Genomic DNA, 23,262 nt, shown 5'->3' with positions numbered 1-23,262 from the left:
CTGAAGTCCTTGTAAGGTTTGCTATTGGTGGGAGCCTAAGTGCAGTTCACGAACCACCAATTCCTGCCATTAGGGCAGCTGAGCAAAGCAGTGCTCCAGGCAACAGACTGCCCTTGCCACAGGCTGTTTTCCTGCAGAAAGCTAATGCCAGCCTCAGCTTAATGAGCTTTTTCAAATAGTTGGAGTGTGGAAAGGAAACGTGCTGCATTTGCCAGCCTTTGAACAGCATCAAGAGTCACAAGTTCTTGCAAAAGATGCAGGTGGCAATAAAACATGCTCAAGACTCTTCTACCCAGAGATGCTAAATCCTGCTAAATGAATGCACCAACAATAAAGACATTTCAGAGGCTTGACTTCCTACGGGCTAGCCTAGCAGTATGAAAGCAGTTTGCTGAATATTAAAGGACTAAACAAAGAGTATGAATGAAAGGAAAAACAATTGAGAGCAAGGATAAGGAAAACATACCTATTTCTTTCTCTGTTCGTTCTCTAACCTCCTTTGTTATTTTAAGTCCTTGCAGTATTTACATCCACAACTGATTATTAATTTTATTGGTGATGGTTCCTTTTTTCTCTTTCCTCCTTTGCTGCAGACAGGGTACATAGTTTAAAGAAAAGGAAGCCAAGCAGAAATTCAAGATAGGATGGTGTGTAAATGGACAGCAGAGACAGAACCTCCTGCAGCTCCATCATGATCTATAGGACCTGGGCTCTCCAGCAGGCCACAGCTGCTGTTTACAGCAGGTACTGTGGTGGCAGCGATTTGCTCTTTTGTTGAAATCACCAGCTCTCACTTCTTTCAAGCTGACCCACTGAACCCCTTGGGTCCCTGCCCTTTTCTTCTTTTCCATGGAAGACAGCAGCGAAAAGCCTTGTGACTTGGGGTGAATTAGCAATTGAAACTTTTTCAATGGGCTCAGGTACTCACAAGAGCAATTTGAAGGGCTGTAGCTGTTAACAGTTTGTGCTTCGCTTTTAACCATGTTCACAATTACAAAGCTGCAACCCACCTGAAGCAGCCTTACACATCTTGCTTCATAGAAACCAGGCAGGGAGCACCAAGCGTATCCTGCCCCATCCCCAAACGATATCTGAGCATAAAGCTTTCCATGCTAATTCCAGGTTTCCACCAGAAGTCAGAGCTAGTGTCTGTATTCATTTTTCCATTTCCTTCTTTATTTACTGAATTAAAAGTGTTGCAGAAGCCCCAGAAAGCCTCCTCTGGCACATGTGACCTCCTCATGTCACATGCAAATGACTTTCTTAAAATATAAGCTAAATCATTTCAGGATCAAATGTCTCGCATGTTCGGAGATGATAGCTTCTTTCTAAGCCCTGTGCAGTAAATGCCACTGTGATTTGTGAGCATCTGTGCAACAGGACCCAGTGTGCAACTGAGAGCAACATCTCTTGCAGCGGCCTCATCATTTTGGAGGGTTCATTTCAAGAACAAGTAACACTCAGCACTAGAATATGAAACCCTTCAGATTCAAATTGTTATGGCAGTTTGCAAGTAGCAGGTTAGAAGTGCATCCTAGGATTGGATAAATTATGGAACCAACAAGGTTTTAAAAGAGGAAGCTTAGTTATCACTAAGGTAAGGTGTTGGCTCCGCATGTGGTGGTGTAATCTTCCCTGATTTCACAAAGCACATGGAATTGTCCCTTGTTAATGTTTGGATGCGACACAGTGGAACTGGAAAGCTGAGGATGGAGCATATGTTTTTCCTACGAGCTAGTTGAGCAATGTATTCCCATCATTCCCACCAGTTGGACTAGATGACCTTTGCAGGTCCCTTCCAACTATCCTATCCTATCCTATCCTATCCTATCCTATCCTATCCTATCCTATCCTCATATTCGTACAAAATTAATGCCTCCAAAATTGTTGTGCTTGGGGTGTTCTAAAGCGCAGAAAGAGCCAAAGCATTGGTCTTGTAAACAAGTGGGTTTCCAGATTCCCGGGAGCTCTGTCTAAATCCAAGCATTTGGAAGTCTGCTCTTGCAGTGAATAGATACTCATAGACTGACATTAAAGTTCTTTGAAATTGCAAATTAAAAACAGTAAGTCAGGATGTCTCCTCTGTGTTGTAACCTACCCATGAGAAGAGTAATCCCTCTGATCTTAATGTAAGGGCCTATTTCTGTAACGGTCGTGTTTGTATGACAGGATTATAAACCACCCTCAGCCTCCATCTTCCTGCCTGGGAGCCAATCCTGAAAATCACCCTACAGCAAAGCTGACTGTAAACCCAAATACTGATTCTTGAGAGAGGAAACCTCAAGCCATTGACGTACCGCAAAGACTCGAGAGCATCACTGATGGCCTGTGCAAAGTCTTTGTCTGTTGGGACGCTGAAGTACTCACGGCAATAACTTGGTCTGACTCCAAGGATTTCGACCTCACAACCTACGAGCAAAAAAATGCGGTAAGGTCTGCTGTTTCACTTCGATCTCAAACTCCACACCATGGGGTCCAAGTTCAGGTTTGTAAATTCCCTGTGATATTACTTACCTTATATGTTCCCTGCAGGAAACCTTGTGGTTGGGAAGGGAGAAGGGAAAAGAGGTTGGTTTGATGAGCGTTTGTAGCACACCGTACATCTGATTATTTTATTTCACTATCAAAAAGTAAGGTCTCTGTGTGACTGTCCCACAATAAAACTATTAGTTCCCTTGTGGCAGACTGTTTCCACCTAAATTGCTAGCTTGTTTTCATTTTAACTACTGCAGCCACATAGCCTCATTTCCAGGCTTCCAACATAATAGATTGAGATATTTTTCCCTGAAAGTTCAGCAAATACTTTCCAGTTAGACATGCTGTATCTTACGCTGTAATATCCTCTATAAACCACATTTTATTATGTGATACTGGCACTCCACTATTACATTTGTTTCCCAGGAGGTCTTATTAAAACAGGATAAACCAATTAACTCTCTTGGTAACTTGCAGCCTTACTTGCAAAATACAGTCTGTTTTGTGGTGCAGAAAATTATGGCAACAAATCCTAGAGGAGAACATGGCCCTGAACACACAAAAACATGTTTTTTGAGGGTTTTTTTGCCCTTTTGCTCTCCAGTGACTATGCTGCTGAATAACATTAATATTTTAAAGAATGGTGCTTTTAGAAACACTGGATTCATGCAAATTATCTTTTGCAAGCGCCGGAGTCCTCCCATCACGGTTAGGCATTTTTTTGGTGTATTCTTGGGACAAAAGAAAATAAAAAAAAAGAGAGATATTTTGCAAAATGGCCTTGGTATACAGCAATGCCAGCAGATAAAAAAGGCAACTGTAAGTCATAGCCTGAATCTGCCTGCATTTGGATCTTTGGGATGAAAGGAATAGGCATTAAGGACTATCACAAGTTGACTCATTGCTTGTGGAGGAAGAAGGTGCAGAGGAGGTGTAAGTACAGAGAGGGTACTGGAACAAGTAGAGACACCTTCAGGGATGATTTACAGCGGTTTGCTTACTGGGACACTCAGTAAAGAGAATTTCTCAGTGTCTTGCATCTCAGCATGCATGAGCTCACATTGCAGAAGTGCAATACTGAGACATGGGGACTGAGACTCCCAGTCTAAGCTGGCTAAGAGACTTCTGATTGTGACTTCTCAAGAGTATTATGAAAAATGAAAAAAACTTAAATATACAAGCTTAGGAAATTTCTTAAAATCTTTCACTGGTTTTCAGAAAGCCAGATGGAGGTTACTCTTTCCAAAAGTTAAAGAGTCTTAGTACACACAACAGATTCAGTTTCTTCACATACTGATCCATGGTAGTGGTTGTCAGGTCTCCACATTCTTTGTATGTTTCAAGGGACCCCGTCTGTTATGATTAATTGTTTGTAAGAATTAATTATTTGCAAAAATAAACAGAAAATGTAGTCAACTAACTTTTCTGTAAAAGCTTATTTACATTATTTTGAAACTCTATATTTGGGTCTGCTAAATTGTGGGAATGTGTGATGATGTCACTTTTTGTTCTTGCCCTGTTGCCCCAACTTCTATGATTTAATCCTCCCCTTTCTGCATGGAGATACTTTATCCACCACAGAACTAATCTGCAACGTGGATGAACATCCTGCGGACTACTTGGCAAGAACTGTCTCTCCACACCATCCCATCATAAAAGTTCTATACATATGCACACAGCATCTTCAATAAATTACATTGTGCAGCAAAGATAGATTCCAGCAGCAAAACATGGGTTATGGTTTTTCAGCCACCTCAGATTCTGGAGGTGATGCAGTAGTTCTCTGTGGCCTTTGCTAGTGTTTCAGGTCTGAACTGGAATTTCAGAGCCATCTTCTCCTCTGACACTTGAGTCTGGGAAAAGACTGGCTCCAAAGCCAGGCAAGAAATTAAGGATACATGTGGAAAAGCACTGGAAATGCCTAGTATTTTAGTTTGGGTGAATGATTGCTCATAGCAAATGACTAACATGATGATTTAACCTCTTTTTTCCCCTCTTTAGATACTGAAATCAGATTATAATTTTCTCGGATATTATTCCTCAGAATTACTCACAGGATAATTATAACCAGAAGCATTAACCTCTTGGGGATCTGCGATATTTTAGTTGCTGAGATATCTTTGCTATTTCTAGATCATCAGGTGATGAGCATGACATAAAAGACTACAGAAGCAGCAACAATTAGAAATAATTGTAGCCACTAAATATTGGTCTTCAAGTGTGCAGTTCATTAGCAGCAACATTGAAAATTCAGGCTGCTTAGATATCTTCTTTTTTTGTTGTTTTTTTTTTAGCCTCTGTGATGAAAAAAACTTGAATGTGGATTTTTGATGCTAAGGCTTGTTACAATTCAAAAATACTGGCCATGAAGACCCTTTACTATTTAAATTTCATTTTGGTAGAGACCAGGACAAAGGGTACATTTTCTCTCTTAATATTACAGGACAGGAAATTTAAAAAGATTTGGAGCCAGATAAAGGGAAAGTTAAGTTTTACTGGGTTAAACTACAAACAGATGAGGTATATTTACTAAGATATAATGTTAGACAACTTTCTGCACTGTTTCATATGATGCTAAACCTTTACTTAAAAACCTGAACAACTGGAGCAGGAATAAGGACTGCTTTCACAGTGATATATAGGTTCCTCTTTATCTATCTGACATGGAGACCTGAACCTTTGCCAGCTTTAAACTGCATTTCTAAACATTGATTTAACAGTCAGACACCACTTGTCATAACAGAAGGTTTTGAAAACTTTCCAGACTAGGTCCATGGTCTGGTAAATGTTGTGTTTAAAAGGTGAAAGGTTGGGTTTAGAGTCCTTTTTTAATCCCTTTTTCTCATTTTAGTGCTGAGAAAAGATGTCACGGCACTTCAGCTGAAGTAGTTGCATAGACTGCTGAAAAATAAGGGAGTTTGAAAGTTTGGGATGACACCACCCATGGGGCTGAGCTGGAGCTGAAGTGCTTCAGACAGGCAACCTATGTGTGAGGCTGTGCACTTCACCCCAGGTACGGCATTAGCTGTTGTGTTTTACTTAGCAAACAGTGAGATGATACATGACTTTTTCCCCAGGAATGTATTGAAGAGCAGAAACTGCCTAATAAATGCTGTGGAGAAAGAAGAGAAATGTCCCTACAAGCCAAGCTCCTATGTTTTGGCACAAGCAGCAGCTGGGACCCCCAGCACAGTCGTATTTTGGCTCCTCTACTTCTACAGGCAGGAGAGCTTGGATGAATTCTGCCCACTAGTTATCTTTGCCATGTTTATGTAGAGCCCACAGATAAACTATGATGGATAGGTGTTCGCATCCAGCAGCTGTCCTACTCTGTGGCTCTGTTCAATTTTCTTCCTTTAAGCACTGAACAAGCATGAGAGAAGAATGTACGGAGGAATACAAAGCAGCACATTTTGGGTTCAGACTTTGCAAAGCTTGGGAAATGGCTCTGAGGAGGAAATGGCAGTGGTGTAAGTTAGCCCTTAGAATCAGCTCACAGACATTTGCAACGCGTTTCTGCTACGTTTGATCAGTCTTGTTTGTCTTTACTGCTGGCTAGAGAGAAAATAGCATCTTCCAGAACCAAGCATGATGAATTTGGCTGCACATTGCTGTTCATACTAACAGTTTATGAGACTTTCCTTAGTTGGATCTCTATCAGATTTGCAAGATTCACGACTAAGCAACAGTATATCCTTAGGCTGGAAAGTTAATCATTAATAGCAGATCATACTCAGTGCAAATGTCTATGGGACCTCCACCCAACTTGGTTATTAAACCCTTATTTTTTCTTTCATTTTGTTTGGCACTTCTCCACAGTCAAATGCTTTTTAAAGAATTAAAATTTTAAAATAATAAATCTAGAAGAAACAGATTACATCTTTACCATGGAACTAGAAAACAGTTTCAAACAATCATATGGGGAAAATGTAATAAATCAATACTATTGTAATTGGCATGACTTGTGTTTACTCCAGTTACACCTGGGCTCCCACTGTGGCCCAATTGCCTTGTGGTTTAGTTCAATGGTTCTATGTTTGACCCTGCTTCCCGCCCTGTGCCTGACCCTGTATGGCCAACTTGTCCTTCGAGATCATGAACAACCTTAAAAATAAGCATCTGCTTAAGCATTTGCTGAACCGAAGAACTGGTGACTTTGCCAAAGGTTGATCATCACAGATAAATAATTAATGACAGACCAATGTACACATCACAATCCACAGCTAAAATATCAGTTCCATGCAAAAACTCCCACTGGTATCAATAGGGCACAAATTCTCCCTCTGTGCTGTAAGAGAGTCCAGGCATACACTTGGCGGTGTAAACACTGGAAAAAGGGAGGCTCTGCTGTTCTTTGCAGTTTTCCACTGGAAATAGTAGCTAGATAAATGTGAAGGTTATACATACGTATACTGGGATATACACAAATACACCTTATATGTCCTCCTCTGGGAAGACACTGCTCAAAGGGCAACATGAAGGAGCTAGGTAAAACCCAAAGGCATTTAATGGAAAGGGATACTTTCCTTTTGGATTTCAGTAGCCCTCTGTAGACTGCTACATCTATTCAGTACCTAATTATACCTATTCAGTGCAGCTACATTAGTAGTTAAAAATGAACAGTCTACAGAAAGAGGTCTTTTCGTAAATCTTTAGAAGAATTTCTACATTCTTCTAAAATTTCTGTATCCTTTTTGTTAGGTCACTTGGGTAATCCCCAGTAAAAATAAGCTTTTTTTTTTTTTTTGAGGGCTGATCCAAACCATTACATTTATTTGGCACTTCCAGTCTCTTGGACTGCCTTTGAGTCCATAAGGCAATATTGTCATCTTGAGATATTTTTCATCTTGGTTTGGTCTTTCTTCCATTTCCTAAGAACTGTGGCCTTTTTCTTCTGGGATACCATAAGCCATATAGGATGGAAAAAGCATGACCAGGTACATGTGTGTTGGGATGCAGAAGATGTGCTGGACAGGAGCCCAAGGCCTGAGTCAGCTGCTGCTGCCCTGCCGACTGGCACTGGCTGTATTCAGTACAGCTCTTCTAACTTGGTCCTCTAGCCCGCAGTTATACATTGGATTATATTTGCATGCTGCTTAGGTATCCGAGTTAAAGGTCAAAAAGTTGAGAAGCTGGGTACCTTGCAACAGATTTGGTCTGGCTGCTCAGCTGGAACGTTTATTTACATGTAGGTCCCTAAATGGAAAGGCTAAGGCTATGCTACTATTTGTTAAAAAGGAGTTGTTATTATAAGTGCCTAGTGATTCAGTGGTCCAGTACCCAGCACACAACGAACGACTCCCACCAAACAAATGGCTCAGACTCAGAGCAACTAGGATCTCACCCAACTTAATGATGAAGGAAGCCAAGAGCGCCCACTCCAGCTCACCAAAGGATGCTTTGCTTTCAGTTGGATTTTTCTGTCTTCACACAAATGATCTTGAGGTCTCAGCTTCTATTTCCAGGTTAAAACCAAACAAGCATTGGGGGGGGATGGTTACTGTTTTATTTTAATCGGTGTCATGGTCTACAGTGTTACTCTATGAACCATTCATGGAGCAACGATTCAGCACAGCAGAAACTACAGGAGGGCAAAAGGAATGAGCAATTGGTGGAGAAGGTGATGCCCTGCAAGCCAGCAACTCTCTCGAAGATAACATTTGATGGAAAACTATCTCCAGTAACACTTCAGTGCTTTCCTTTCTAAGCATATGTAAATTGTGATGGCTTAAGAAAAGAGAATGCATTTCTACGAATGGTTAGTAAAGTATTCATAAGTCTTACCTGTACTTCAGTGAAGAGCAGTTCTACAGTGTATGGAGTGCTTAAATGTAAAGATGCACTGTTAAGACGGCAGCAATTTTCGACATACTAACCTGGCCAGTAGTACATGGAAACGTTCTTGTTTTCTTTCATCATTGTGACCCACAGAGGCTCTGATCCATTCCACCAGAGAGGCAGCAGGCTTTCTTTATTCACACCAATATCAAAAGATACATTTGCTTTTTGGTCCCACATGTAGTTTCCAATCATCTGATGGACCTCGCAGTGGCGACCTTCAAGGATGGTAAAAAAAACCCCACAATCAGATTGGTGTTCTCCAGCAGAAAGATACCACCAGCACCACCACTGCTACCACCAGCTCATCCAGCAAATCATCTGTAAAGCTCACTTTTGAACTTGGGGACCTCTTACCTTGCAACTGCTCATATAATCTCAACTGTCACCTTTTATTGAGGTCCTCTAGGTAGCAGTCTATATCCCCCAATTGAGCCACTTGAAAGTTAGATGCTGAAGCTTAGGTAAGCCACCTGCATTCCCTTCATGGTCAATGTAGAAGAAAAGGCACCTCTGGAAAGCAGTTTATGCCACACTAACATAGCTGTCTAAGGCATCTGGGAGGAGTTTTCGTCTGGAGGTGCATATTGCTCTCCATTAATTGCAGAGAAAAATCACATCACTAGCTTAGCTTGAGACAGACAACTTTTAGACAGCTGAGGCCAGAAGAAACAAATCCTGCACTACATGGCCTGCTCAATGAGCCATACCCAGTCCACACGAACCATGGCAGCAGTAGCCTGCACAGGTGCCACACGTTTGGCTAACATGTGGCTCCTCAACACATGTAACATCTGCCAAGTCTGCAGTCATTTTGAGGTACCTGCCAGTGCACAGACCCAAGGGGGTGCAGAAAGCACTCTGTGAACTGGAAGGCAGAAGGGCACGATCTGGAACCATAGAATAAAGTTTGGGAAACGCATATTTCTCCTCTCCTTTATCCATAGGGCATTTTTTTTTCTGCATACAAGCAAAAACTAGGCTAAAACCTTTATATATTACTTTTATTTTCCATTTTTGCTATTTAAAAAAAAAAAAATTAGAACAATTTGTTTGTGGTTGTGTGACAGCAATCGCTTTACCAGACATTTTCAGCCCTGTTACTGCATCTTGGAGGCCCTTGGGCGACTTTATATTACTAGAAACCAGTATTTAATAGTCAAGAGATGTCTTCCACTTCTCATCATTTTCAGAAGAGAGGATGCTTTATTTTAAGAGTTAATCTGCATCGAATTAACAAAAACAGAAGCAATGTTGAAAATTAAGTTGTACTGGAAGTTCACGATTTCCATATTTTAAAAAGCAATGACTGATGCATACGTGAGACACTGTCATTAGCTGGTGATTCATGCTATTGCAAGGATCCAGATCACAGGCTTTGATTACTATGACACTGAGCATGGTGATCAGAACTGAAGCAACCTTGGTATACTTCTTTTGTGTGATTTTGAGCAGGAGACTCTGTATACTTCGGGTACACATGACCTTGAAATGGGTTTTCAGATCTCCTTCCCTACTACGCAGTATTTGAATTATGCAAAATACTTACTTCTCCCCAGCACAGAAAAAGCAGTCCCAACTTATGGCAGTCAATATTCACCATATTAAACCAACTAGGTTTACTGTAGGAAAATTGATGGGTTGGATAGGTAGTAATCTGTCCCCGTTAGGCTGCTGAGTGCTTTCTTCTCTTTAAGTCTAAAAAGAGCTAGAAAGAAGCCTCTATAGTGCATCAAAACTGCAGCCTTCCTCCTTACAGGACAAACCTATCTCTCCAGCTTCTTGAAGTCCACATACTCCTAAGCATGTGTTAACCTGCTAAGCTTTGGGCAGGCAATTGGTGCCAGCCTGGAAAACCTGCAGGTCAGTGCTGAAGCTGTTAGGTCACATATTTGTATGATGTACAGTGTAGTCTCCATATAGAACCGATGAGCTCCAGCTGCTGCTGATTTGAGCTCCCCATAGGATTTAAGGTCTGATGTCAGTTTGCCCATCTCTCTAAGAAACAGAATGGAATTTGTTCTTTGTACCATTGTTGGGAGGTATAATTAACAGTGTGTACTGACACAGAGGACAGTATTCTTCTGATCACCAGATAAGACAAGTTCATTCTTCCACGGACTCCAACTATCTTTTTTATAGTGAAAGAGACCTAGAGACTATAAGGTTTCAATTTTTAATGCAGCTTCATAGGGCCAGAAGGGAAAATCAGATGAGCAGAGAAACCAAAAGACATGCCCATTTAATGCTGCCTGGAACCAATCACATGTGCTTGCCTGAAGCCTGTGTCCCAGAAAGACCTCAGACCTCCTAGTAAGACAACAATACCCAACTAATTAATCTCTTCCTTGGCTTTGTTCACCTCACTATTTAATGACAGTAAACACTGTTCAAAAGTTCTGCTTGGTCTCTAATTTTATTTTTGATCTTTGTTAATCTTCAACCATGGCTATTCTGTGCGATGCTCACTAGATTAAAAATCTCTGAAATAGCTGGCAATTCTACCCCTGATCGACATGCACAGAATTAAGGTCACTTCTCAAATTTCTTTTAAGTCACCAGTAAAACCCAAGTTCTTTACATCCCTCTTTTAAGATATTTTCTTCTTCCTGAGAAAATGACCTTTTGTGATCTCCTCTTTAATGATTATCAAAATAGCAACGTAGTGTTAAACAGTGACCAAAACATGCTGAATTTATTATTGTTTCCATTATTGCAGCTTTCCTCTGTGATCAACCATTATCTTCAGAGTTACAAAAGTAGCAACAGGGTAAAAAGCAATTTCAGCGTACAGATGCCATTGGCTAAACTCACAGCAATTGTAGTAGAAAACACCCCTTCCTCAAGCAACAGAGGAAAACAAAGAGGGTATAGTCCCCAGGAATATGATAACTGCTGTATTCTTCTGGAAGAGAGCCAGCAACAGCATTTGCAAGTCTGCGTGCTACAGCTTACTTGGACACTACATTTCTTAAAGCATTGGCTTTGTCTAAAGCACATTCCCATGTCTCCAAGCACTTCTGTCAGCATTCAAATGAATCTACACAAAACAAAGATGAACTTAAAATAAAACCAAAAGAACACACAGCCACTTGACCATTCACAACAGCAGCACAGTAATGCTCAGCACTGTGCAAGCTACATCGACCATACGTGAGATCTGGAAAGCAGGGGGTGTGCTCCTGTAGCATTTGCTACAGGAATGGCCTCTTCTTTATTTGGTCTGCAAGAACTGACTGCAAGGACAGCATGTACATCACCAGTAGGCACAATATATCATACAGGAACCACTTGCGCCTAAATTTACAACAGAAAATGCTCTTCTGAGACACTCAATGATCCTTTTTCTTTTTTTCTTTCATAAAAGAGGCAGCATGTTGCAGATGTGCAACGCTATGCCTGGTGCATGGGGCAACAAAACAGAGGTAACCTGTCTCTGCACTGAGCAAATCAGATTTATCAGAGAACCCATGCTGTGTATGTTAGACAATGCAGCAAAGGTACCATAAAATGTATCCATGCGGTACCCACCTGATGATGAACATAAGTACATGCATTTAATGAAACATACTGTACAATATGTAGTATTATATTCATGCTTTGACATTACGGTGAGAGCCTTCCTCCTATGCCCAACCATGATGTCCCCACTCCCTAGGAAGAGACAAGAGACAGGAGAGTAGATGCAAGCACAGGCTACCATGGGCTACATAGGCTGGGGAAGAGTTAAGTTCCTCCACACAAACAGCTGCACACACATAAGGTAGGTAGGTTTTAACAGTCAGTGAGACATGCAGTTCCATTTCTCCCCTTCCTTCCCTCTCCACAACATCTTTCCTCCCCTATTCCCTTGCTCAAAGAGTCACCTGAACACTGACCCATACCTGCTCACTTATCAGCTCCTCACCCCACTCCCAATCCTTCCTGAAGACCTGCTGGATGACTTGCCCTGGCAAATGCTCTGCTCATGCTGCCTGCTGTGAGGAGGAAGAGAGGACTTTAAGCTGCTAGCACCATGTTCTCACTCCAGAGCAGATATCATGGTGTTGCTGTCCCCAAGGACTGAGTCCAGCCTGCTCCAAGCAAAGCATCCAGAAGGGACCAGCTCTGCACACTTTATTTGCCCTGTTCCACTCTTCCCCTGCTGCGTCTCATCTGCCCTGCTCCAAAAAAAAAAAAGACCTCAGGGAAAAAACCAAAATGCATGTGCTAAAGCTTTAGTGGCCTGTAGAAGACCAGGGCACTTGAGAACCCAGGACGGGAGCACCGGTCTGGGCAATGTGCCCCAGCCATCTGCAGGCCCCCAAGCAAAAACAGTACCTGCAAGATGTTCATGGACAATTTATGTTCCCAGAAGAGCTTGCTAGCAAAGTCTTCACAATTTTTCATAACCTCCAATACAGGCAGGTCCAAAGCAGAAACACTTTATCGTATGTCAGGCAAGACTTCACAATCCAAGTAGGATCACACCAAAAGGCACAGAAAAATCTCTGCTATGCACAGCATTTTTATTTTTTTCCTGAAGAAGATTCATTTAATAAGAGTGAAACTTCTAACTCACTGCTCTCATAATGGGGCCAGGGCTGGGGTACACAAAAATTGCTTCCAAAGCACCCAGCTTAGGCTTTGGATGATTGTTTGTGTGGGAAGGCAGGTCTTGCGGCTCTGCAGAGCAGGTGCTCTGAGCTGTCGGTGGGTCTCCTGAACCGAATGGCAGCAGAGGGCTGAGGGAGCACACTGGCATCCCTGGGTTCCAGGTATAGCTCGAAGGCATGGCACTGCAGCTCCAAACAATACAGAGGGCCTGGACAGTTAAAGCTGCTGCCTGCGCTGTTAGAGAGAGTATGAGTCTGGCAGTTTTCAGTTCATCAGCTGTGACCTCAGCTCTGGCAAAGAAATACCTCGATACGTGAATGTCCACTTACTGCTGCTAACAGCTGGTAACAAGTATGCTAGTTGAGAGCTGTGAGGAAGAAGGAAAAACCTCTGTGTTTCAACTTGCAGCATACAAACTTGTGATAAAAAAAACCTTCCGTTCTCTGCTTTGAAAGTGATTCTATCCTTTTAACTGGTAGAAAGCAAACACAGATTTTTACAACATTTTGTGTATGTGTGAAAGAGAAAAATCTTGGTGCTTGGCATTGCAGCCTTCCTGCAGGTGGTGAGTAAACAAAGCAAGATAGAGAATGTGAAAATGAAAAACCCTCCTGCTTCCCACTCTCCTTTCCATCCTGTCCTTGCTAGGACAGTACCTCTTCGCTACCAGTTAACAGTATTACGACACACTTCCACATGTTCTTTTGCCTCTAACACACCATTTCAGAAAGCTACTGAACCCAAGAAAAAGAAGAGACTATTGATTTTAAAACTGTATATCATACACAGAATCTTTTAAATCTTTGCTGCTGCTGGCATCTGTGGTGGTTAGAAGAGGAAGAAAAAGAAAAGAACTACTCCCCTGTCACTCATGAAGCTCTTTGTGTCCTTCTGGCTTTTTTCTCAGCTTGGACAGTGAGGATGAGATAGTTTCAGTTCATGTGTACTGATAATAATTTTCCCTATTGTATTCCTATCCCTCCATTTTTCATGCCTCAGACAATATGCAGGCATTGTTTACATAGTTAAAATCTTGCTTAACTGCTAAAGAGAAATTGTCAGCATCCTTTCCTGGACAACGCAGGGGTCTGGCACTATTAACTGGGCAGCAGAAAAGAGGCATCCACTATAGCCATCACCAGATGAGATTTCCTCCGAGTATGAAGTGGATGGAGAGTTGTGTGCTGCAAGCCAGCAGATCTCTTACAGCAAACGATAAATGTACTAGTACATGTGCACATCATCCAGACCCCAGAGGACTCCAGGGGTGGGAGCTAAATGGACGTTTGCTCCCAGAAAACATGGAATAAACAAAGTGCAACGTACATCAAGATTTGCTGTGCTCAGCAGCAAACAGAAACACTCTGACTATATATCAGACCACATCATCATCCACCAAAGCCCCTCAGCAGTAAAGTATGCCAATACTGAGGGTGAGGAGTGGAGGAAGGATGGAAGAAACACACAGGATGGGTGAAACCTTCAGTCTGGCAGAGCAGACCTTGATTGCCATGCATCCCTGGGACACGCTGTGCTACTCCTCTCTCTCCTGCCTTGCAGAGAAGGTGATGGTATAAACAGGGCTGAGTCGCAGCAGGTGGGAAAGCACCACACACCACCCCTGTATTTTAAAGAACCCCCAAACATGCCATCGCTGAGTTATGGCAAGTATGGGCCAGCCCTACGCAGACCAGAGGCCTCACCTTGGGGTTCAGGAGACCTGAAACACAAATCTGTTCAACCTCGCCCATCCCACAAGATTAATGAACTCTCATAGCCTTTCTGCCAAGTATTTAAGATAAAGTTCTCTCCAAAGACGGACTCAGTGGCCTATCGCCAGCTCTCCAAGCCACTCTCCACCCACCTTTGCAAGCAGGGACTCCCTCTGCTTCCCATGGAGTCCAAGAGAAATAAGCAGAGAAATCCACAGATACTCTGTTGGATGCAGGGTTGCACAGCTGACCAACCAGTGCATCCTCACAGATGATCTGCCAGAGAAGATCTCATTTGTCATTAGGATTTTGGAAAACTAATCCTCCCTGAGTTTCCAGCTCAGATGTGATACTGTGTTTATGCTGGCTGGGGCTGGAAATGTGAGGGGCCCCTAAATATCCTGAGCTGAGGTGGGGAGTCAGGGAAGATGCGGTGTGGAGAGTCCCTCTGTGAGTTGGCAGGCAAGGGAGACCTAAACTCCTCAGCATGAGCAGATTTACTCAAGAGATATGGCAATACGAGCTCTGAAGCAATAACTTGTGCTAACAGTGGTTATGGGGAGACCACAGATTTTCCATGTAGGTTGGTGTGAGAGCTCCCTGCAGAGCCAGGCCAAGACAGGGAAAAAGAAATGCTAAAAGCTCCCCACAGGATAAGAACCTGGGGTGGTTCGTGGTCTTAACTCCTTTCTTTGCAAAACAAACAGCACGTGGTGTGATTAAGTGAGCTTTCAGGCACACATATTTGGATGCCCTCTTCCCTCCCTTGACAAGCCCCTGTCAAGACCTACAAAGCTCTCAAATACACATCATCAGCAAGAGCTTCTTTTACCCAATTCACCATTTTATGTCATGCTTTTTAGGTCAGCAACTGCAATAGCATAGCTGGAGCATGGAGAGCTAGGACACAAGGTAGGATTCAATCTAGCAGCTCAGCAAACAGCCCAGCCACCCAAGAACCAGTCTTAATGCCCCTGAGGAAGCAAAAACTGAGAAACATGGCACAAATGAAGTTGCTAGAGAAAACTGCTTTTCCAAGAATGGGATTTTAAGCTGGTACATCCTTGGGCCACCTTGCACACCACCAGATTTTTGTAACAAACCAACTTCTCCAGCTGCACATCAGTAAGAACGCTTTGCTCCAGCAGTGACTTGCCTGTTGTTTGGTGCTCCTTCAAGTAAACTGCAAGTCATGACACCATACCCTGGCTCACAGGGAGACTGGAGCTTCTCCCCAAGCTCTGAATCACTTGACTTTACATGAAGAAGCCAAATCATTATTCATCATGTTTCTATACTCTGGTTTTCTTTCTCTTAATTACTGTAGATGTGGAGGAAAGGAAAAGGCAGGTCCTGGGCTTTGAGCTGAGGCTTTATGTGTCTTGTGCAAGCTCCAGCAATATTTTCTCATAGGTTAACAGCAGCAGCAGATTTAACTGGGAAGGGGACCCACTGAGAGTTCTGCCATTGCCCTGCAGCACTGCATGACCATGGGCAAGTTACCTTGCTCCCCCCAGTTTCCCTTCCAAAATTTATCCATTTTGTTTAGGTTGGGCCCTCTTCCTCCCACTGCATCTATGCTTCACCTAGCACCTAGTCTCAGCAAAACAGGGTATGTTTCATATTAGTATACATTAGTTAGTTGTTTTCAAATACATGGCTTTTGACCATCCATCAGTTATGGTTACACGTATTTGGTTGTAGCTTAGAAAATCTCAGCAAACCTCCAGATTCCCCATAATATTTCATTCACTTCAGCTGCCCTCTTGAAATCATCAGTAAAGTAAAATATAATGGTTAGAAATCATAGAACAGAATCATAGAATAGTTTGGGTTGGAAGGGACCTTAAAGATCATCCAATTCCAACCCCCTGCCATGGGCAGGGCACGTCCCACCAGATCAGGCTGCCCAAGGCCCCATCCAACCTGGCCTTGAACACTTCCAGGGATGGGGCAGCCACAGCTTCTCTGGGCAACCTGTGCCAGTGCCTCACCACACTTACGGTGAAGAAATTCTTCCTTATGTCAAGCGTAAATCTGCCCCTCTCCAGTTTATACCCATTCCCCCTCACCCTATTCCCACAAGCCTTTACAAATGGCCTCCCTCCAGCTTTCCTGTAGGCCCCTTTCAGGTACTGGAAGGTCACTATAAAGATCTCCTGTGAGCCTTCCTTCTCCAGGCTGAACAACCCCAACTCTCTCAGCCTGTCCTCGTATGGAAGATGCTCCAGGCCTCCGATCATCTTTGTAGCCCTCCTCTGGACCTGTTCCAACAGCTCCATATCCTTCTTACAGTGAGGATTCCAAAACCGGACACAGTATTCCAGATGAGTTCTCACAAGAGAGGAATGAAGGGGCAGAATCTCTTCTCTCAACCTGCTGGCCACGCTTCTTTTGATGCAGCCCAGGACATGGTTGGCCTTCTGGGTTGTTAGTACACATTGCCGGCTCATGTCAAGCTTCTCATCGACCAGCACCCCCAAGTCCTTCTCTGCAGGGCTGCTCTCAATCACATCATCTCCCATCGTGTACTGAAAACAGGGATTGCCCCAACCCAGGTGTAGGACCTTACACTTGGCCTTGTTGAACCTCATGAGGTTCTCACAGGCCCACTTCTCCAGTCTGTCCAGGTCCCTCTGGATGACATCTCATCCTTACGGTGTGGCAACTGCACCGCTCAGCTTGGTGTTATCTGTAAACTTGCTGAGGGTGCACTTAATCTCGCTGTTTGTATCATTGATAAAAATATTGAACAGCACTGGTCCCAGTACAGACTCCTGAGGGACACCACTCATCACGGATCTCCATCTGGACTTTGAGCCATTGACCACTACTTTTTGAATATGACCATCCAACCAGTTTCTTGTCCACCTTACCATCCACCCATCAAATCCATATCTCTCCAGTTTAGACAAGGATGTTGTGGGCGACCGTTTCAAAGGCTTTACAGAAGTCTAGATAGATCACATCCATCGGTTTACCTGTGTCCACTGCTGTGGTTACCCCATCACAGAAAGCCACTAAGTGAGTCATACAGGATTTGCCCTTGGTTAAGCCACTCTCGCTGCCATTAATCACTTCCATGTCCTCCATGTGCTTTAGCATAGCTTCTAGGAGGATCTGTTCCACGATCTTCCCAGGCACAGAGGTGAGGCTGACAGGTTGGTAGTTCTCAGGGTTGTCTTTTTTACCATTTAAAAAATGGTCACAATGTTACCCTTCCTCCGGTCACCAGGGACTTTCCTGACTGCCATGACTTAACAAAAATCATGGAGAGTGGCTTGGCAGCCACATCTGCCAATTCCCTCAGGACTCTGGGATGCATCTCATCAGGTCCCACAGACATATATGTTCAGGTTCCTCAGGTGGTCACAAACCTGATCCTGTGGGAGGGGGTTTACCCCTGGTCACCATCTTGATGTCCCATAACCCAGGAGGGGTGAGGAGAGCGATTATCGGTGAAGACTGAGGGAAAACAGTTGTTAAGTACCTCAGCCTTCTCATCTGTCGATACATGATCGCCATTTCCAACCACCAGTGGGGGTACGTTCTCTTTGACCTTCCTCTTTTGATTGACGTATCTGTAAAAGCCCTTCTTGTTAGTCTTTACTTCCCTTGCCAAGTTCAGCTCCAGTTGCACCTTGGCCTTCCTGACTTCATCTCTACACAGCTGGGCAGCATCTCTATACACGTCCCAGGTTATCTGTCCCTGCTTGCACTGCCTGTGTAGTTCCCTCTTCTTCTTTAGTTAAACCAGCAGGTCTCGACTCAGCCATTCCGGTCTCTTCCCTTTCCTGCCTGATTTTCTACAAATGACGACTGAAGACCCTTGCTCTTTGTTAACTATAAGGTGTTTTAGAGAAGTATCCTCCCTAACACCTGACCCCTGACACCCGTCCTTCCACTGCTTGTTACAAGCTAGCTTGATGTTATCCCCCTCCCCCTTCATATCTAGTTTAAAGCCCTGCAAGCTCCTGGGAAAAGACCCTCCTCCCCCACTGAGAAAGGTGTCTCCCATCTGAAGCCTGTAATCCCAGTGCCATGTAGACCATCTCATTATCAAAAACCCCCAAAGTTATTGTGGTGACACCAGCCACGGAGCCATGTATTAGTTGGCAGGACCCATCTGAGCTGTGCTATGTCACCATCTGTAACTGGAAGGAGGGAAGACAAAAATCACTCGAGCCTCAGATTCCCTCAGTAGCAGTCCCAAGGCCCTAAAATCTCTTTTAAATCCCCCTCGGGCTTCTTACTGCTGCTTCATCCCCTCCCACATTGAGCAGCAGTAACAGGTAATAGTCAGTTGCTCTCACCAGGCCGGAAGTTTCCTGGCCACATCCCTTACCCGGGCTCCTGGGAGGCAGCAGACTTCCCTGTGAGTGGGGTCTCTTGACATATCGGACCCTCTGTCCCCTTCAATAGAGAGTCTCCTATAACTATGACTCTCTCATCAGTCCTTGTGGCAGTTGCGGCAATGGAGCGTTTAAGCCTTTTCGGTCTCTGACCCTGCTCTGATATGGGTGCATCTTCCTCCATTTTTTCCTCTGGTCCGTCCTCCACATTGAGAGCTTCAAATCTGTTGTGGAGAAAAACCTGCAGATAACTGGGCAGCTGCACTGCATGCTGTTGCTTGCTAGTTGCCTGTTGCAGAGGAAAGCTACCCTCTGGCAGGGCTGACACGCGCAGTTTGGTATCTGCACTGAGACACAGTGGGGAAGATGCTGCTGACCTCCACAACTTACACCTGCAGTTCTGGGCAGGAGGAGAAGGTGAGTTCATGTTTAAGGGGACTGACCTGTCCCAGCAGTGATGGTGTCTGAGGAGCAGAGTCCACTGCCCTCCTCCAAAGCCACCAAAATGAAGGAGAACTTCCCTCTGTAGCAACTAGACCTCTTCAGAGCCATGAGGGTTGTGTGGCTGTGGAGTGAAGAGCAGTACACAGAAAGAAGCCTCACTCACATGAGTGGATAGAGACAAGAGAGAAATACATTCCAACCACAGCATTTTCATGCACATACTGTCCTAGACCTAGCAGCCACATACGCTCCTGAATGGACAGGGAAGGACAGAAGATCTTGTGAATGAGCAGAGAAAGAAAGGACAGGAGTGTTAATCTGAAGAAGTGGTGGGATATAATAAACAAACCAGAGGTGGGAATGTCCAGGTGAGATCAGAAATTTCTTAGGCTGATTTAGCTGAAAAAAGCAAATATACTATGAAACCACATTCACAAATGCTACAATACAGCAATTTGGAGGTTAGAATCTCAGTTTCTTAACAGCTCGTGAAGCAGTAGTATAGGACAAGACATGAAGAATAGGTTGTCCTTGTAGTCCTGGATTTCCTAGAAGAAACTATGGCAATATTAATACTCACACATCCCAGTTGCAAACAGAAGCAAAATGTGTTACAATTGTGCCCTTTCCCTTCCTGCTCCCCCACTCCCCAACCCCACCAGGAGATGCACGACTGGTGAGATGCAACGTAAGCTTTCCCGTGCCCATACAGCAGTGATGAGGAGACAGTAATTTGCCAGTCCATAAGCAGGTCACTACAGCAAAATGTTCATGTCACCCTACCATGCCGCATTTTTGTCCAAAATCTGTCCCAGCTTTGCAAGTCAAATGTGCACAGACCAAACACAGCTACCACTATATCTGCTGCATGCCCCACACTCCTAACCCCATCATCACCTAAAATGTGACATCCCCTTTCCATACAGACTGCACAACGGTGTTGGGAGTAAGAACAGCGCAGCCATAGGATTTACACTGCTGTCATGCCAGGACACAGCCATGAGGTCCACTAAAACCCCAAGGTCTCAAGTGCAGTCTTGGATCTTCCTCTAGGCATGTTCATCACGTAAACTTGGCCCTCTGTTGGTTCCTGACATATTTAACACTGCTGTGACTCATATGTTATGAGGGCGAATTGTTATCTGCAATTAAGTCGTATTTGTATTGAGATTCTCATCATGAAGGCCATTAAGGAGACTGGCAAGATGAGTTTAGTTTGGTCTTATAGACTGTCTCATTGTTTCAAGATGGGGTGTAGAAGCTCTGGTACCCTAAAAACATGAAAAGTCTAGTAGTGGTATTTCATCATCTAAAACAAAACACCTTTGCGAGTACAGAATAGGATAGTTTCAAAACTACTTGAAAGTCTGATTATAGGCTTCACTCTATACATATGCACTTAACAGGCACAATGATCCAATGTGGTAAGGATGCAGTTGCTTTCCCTGTTCTCTTAAATGATGTCACCTGAAGGCTTATTACACATGATGTGTTAAGCTGGTTTGCCTACGTACACCTAAAGAACAAGGTCCACAGTGGAGTGACACCTCTATTTCCAGTCATGCCATTTGCTCTGCATTTATGCGTTTGCACCAAGTCATGTGGTGGTTTTGCACTCTTTTCTGTTCAGAAATGAGCAAGAGAAAAGCATTCTTCTCTCAAGAGAGAAAGGAAGGGGTTAAGCAAATTCAAAACAAGCTGGGCACAACTGATGTCAGATTTTTGTCTTACAAAGGCATCTATTTGCTTTCCCAGCAAGCAGTATATGGACTGCTGGGCATTGTATTGTTCCAAGGTCAGCAGAAGACACCACATTTCTTCAGAAAGAACATATTTTCTTGCTCCTCGTTAGGTGGGAGCTCTTGTTTGTTAAATAATTCTGGAGAAAAATCTACGAGAAACGCAAGAAAAACTTCTGTGGGCTTTTTGTTTGTTTAGGATTTGGGTTTTGGTTTGGTTTTGGTTTGTTTTTTTTTTCACTTAAATGTTGTTTCCAGGGTGTCTTTCTCTACTGACAAGGACTCGGCTGTACTCTGTGCACCTTCCTAGTGTCACCGTAATAATGTCTTGCTCTGCTTAGATTAAAAGGAAATCAGCCTCATGAACTCTATGACTCCTGATTTTCTAAAAGCCTCTCCTGGGCAGTCAGAATAAGGGAAAGCGTAGAGGAGCAAAAGCAAAAATCTTTAATGTCTTTCTATTTGGTTATTTCAGATTGTCTTACAGATACAAGGACTCAGAGCAACACAGGGATGTGTGAAAGCAGAAAGTATGTCAAATTTTAAGAGAAATTTAACACTCAGCTTGCCAAAACAGAACTGCTGGCTGAAAATAAGTTCTTCTCTCAGCCGCCCTCAGTTTACAAGCCTTTTTATTAACTGGGAAGTCTGCAAGCAGGCTCCATATTAACCTCCGGTGCACTTCCCACTCATTTTTACGTCCTATACACAGCAGCCCCCATCAGAGCTCCCACTGGGGAGCACTGGGCAGCAGGTGGGGACCCACACAAGAGTGCAGAAGAACTTCAAACAACAGCTGTGAGCAGCTCTTCCAAATTCAGAGCAAGTCTTAGGCAAGCGATACTTCAACTGCCTTTAAACTCCCAGCTAAAAGCATGAGCTGTGTTACTCGTAAGGGGAAAGGGAAGGGAGCAGCCCCCCACTTGAGCTCCGAGGAGCATCCCAGGGATGCAGGTACTCACCCGTCATCAGCGTGTAGTAGTTGGGGTAGGAAAGGCTGGGGAAGTCCGGGGTCATGTAATCCACCTTAACTCCCATGTTGACGATTTCCCGAAAGCCCGGCAGACCCTCCAGTTCGCTGTCGTCGATGTAGTCGAAGCGAAAGCCATCGAGAAGGAATACCAGGAGCTTGCGGGAGGCGGCGGGGGGCGGCAGGAGGAAGGCGAGGAGGGCGGCCAGGAGGCAGGCGGAGAGGCTGCGGCTCCCCATGGGCGCTGCGGGGCAGGAGCGAAGGAGCTGCGGCAGCTTCGGGGCTGGGAAAGGCTGTCCTCCCTCCCCCGCTTCCCCCGCCCGTGTTAAAGCTGCAGCACTGCCCACCGCGGGCGGGGGAGGTCACGGGTTAATTGTCAACGCGATTCGCTTCCATCCCGCAGCGAGCGGAGGGGCGAGCGCGGTGCCTCTGGCTTGAACGCTCACGGGGAGCAGCCGCTGCCTTGAAAGAGAGCCTTCCGTCATCTCCAGCCGCCAGAAAGGGGAGCCTTTTATCCTTCTGGCAGTGCCTTTCTGTCACACATGCCAGTGTGACAGAAACTTAGACTGAGATTGAGGCTGCATCAGAAGAGCGTGGCCAGCAGGACGAGGGAGGCGATTCTGCCCTTCTATTCCTGTCTTGTGAGACCTCATCTGGAGTATTGTGTCCAGTTCTGGAATCCTCAAGATAAGAAGGAGATGGAGCTGTTGGAAAGGGTCTAGAGGAGGGCTACAAAGATGATCATAGGGCTGGATGCGAGAGTGGGCTGAGAGAGTTGGGGTTGTTCAGCCTGGAGAGAGAAGGCTCAGAGATCTTATAGTGACCTTCCAGTACCTGACGTGGCTACAGGAAAGCTGGAGAGGGACTGTTCATAAAGGGTTGTAGTGATAGGACGAGGGGCAATGGGTATAAACTGGAGAGGGGCAGTTTTAGACTAGACATTAGGAAGAATTTCTTCACTATGAGAGTGGTGAGGCACTGGCACAGGTTTCCAGGGAAGCTGTGGCTGCCCCATCCCTGGAGGTGTTCAAGGCCAGGTTGGATGGGGCCTTGGGCAGCCTGGTCTGGTGGGACGTGTCCCTGCCCATGGCAGGGGGGTTGGAACTGGATGATCTTTAAGGTCCCTTCCAACCCAA

At 44.4% G+C, this 23,262-nt stretch overlaps 1 protein-coding gene across 1 annotated transcript in view; it reads right to left on the bottom strand.

The window, feature by feature from the left end:
• The window catches only part of ENPP6 (ectonucleotide pyrophosphatase/phosphodiesterase 6), a 36,843-nt gene extending 14,264 nt beyond the window's left edge, over nucleotides 1-22,579 (bottom strand). Inside the window, exons 1-3 of the mRNA XM_009565679.2 lie at nucleotides 22,119-22,579; nucleotides 8,352-8,531; nucleotides 2,298-2,409 (exon numbers count right to left, since the gene is read on the bottom strand). Coding sequence (XP_009563974.1) covers nucleotides 2,298-2,409; nucleotides 8,352-8,531; nucleotides 22,119-22,365 — 539 coding nt within the window. The 5' untranslated portion in view covers nucleotides 22,366-22,579. The remainder of the gene's footprint in view (nucleotides 1-2,297; nucleotides 2,410-8,351; nucleotides 8,532-22,118) is intronic.
• Between the last annotated feature and the right edge of the window lie 683 nt (nucleotides 22,580-23,262).

The sequence above is a fragment of the Cuculus canorus genome, chromosome 4, assembly GCF_017976375.1.
Source record: "Cuculus canorus isolate bCucCan1 chromosome 4, bCucCan1.pri, whole genome shotgun sequence".
NCBI lineage: Eukaryota > Metazoa > Chordata > Aves > Cuculiformes > Cuculidae > Cuculus > Cuculus canorus.
The sequence above is the reverse complement of the archived record's forward strand: the minus strand, read 5'-3'. Positions and strand labels throughout refer to the sequence as shown.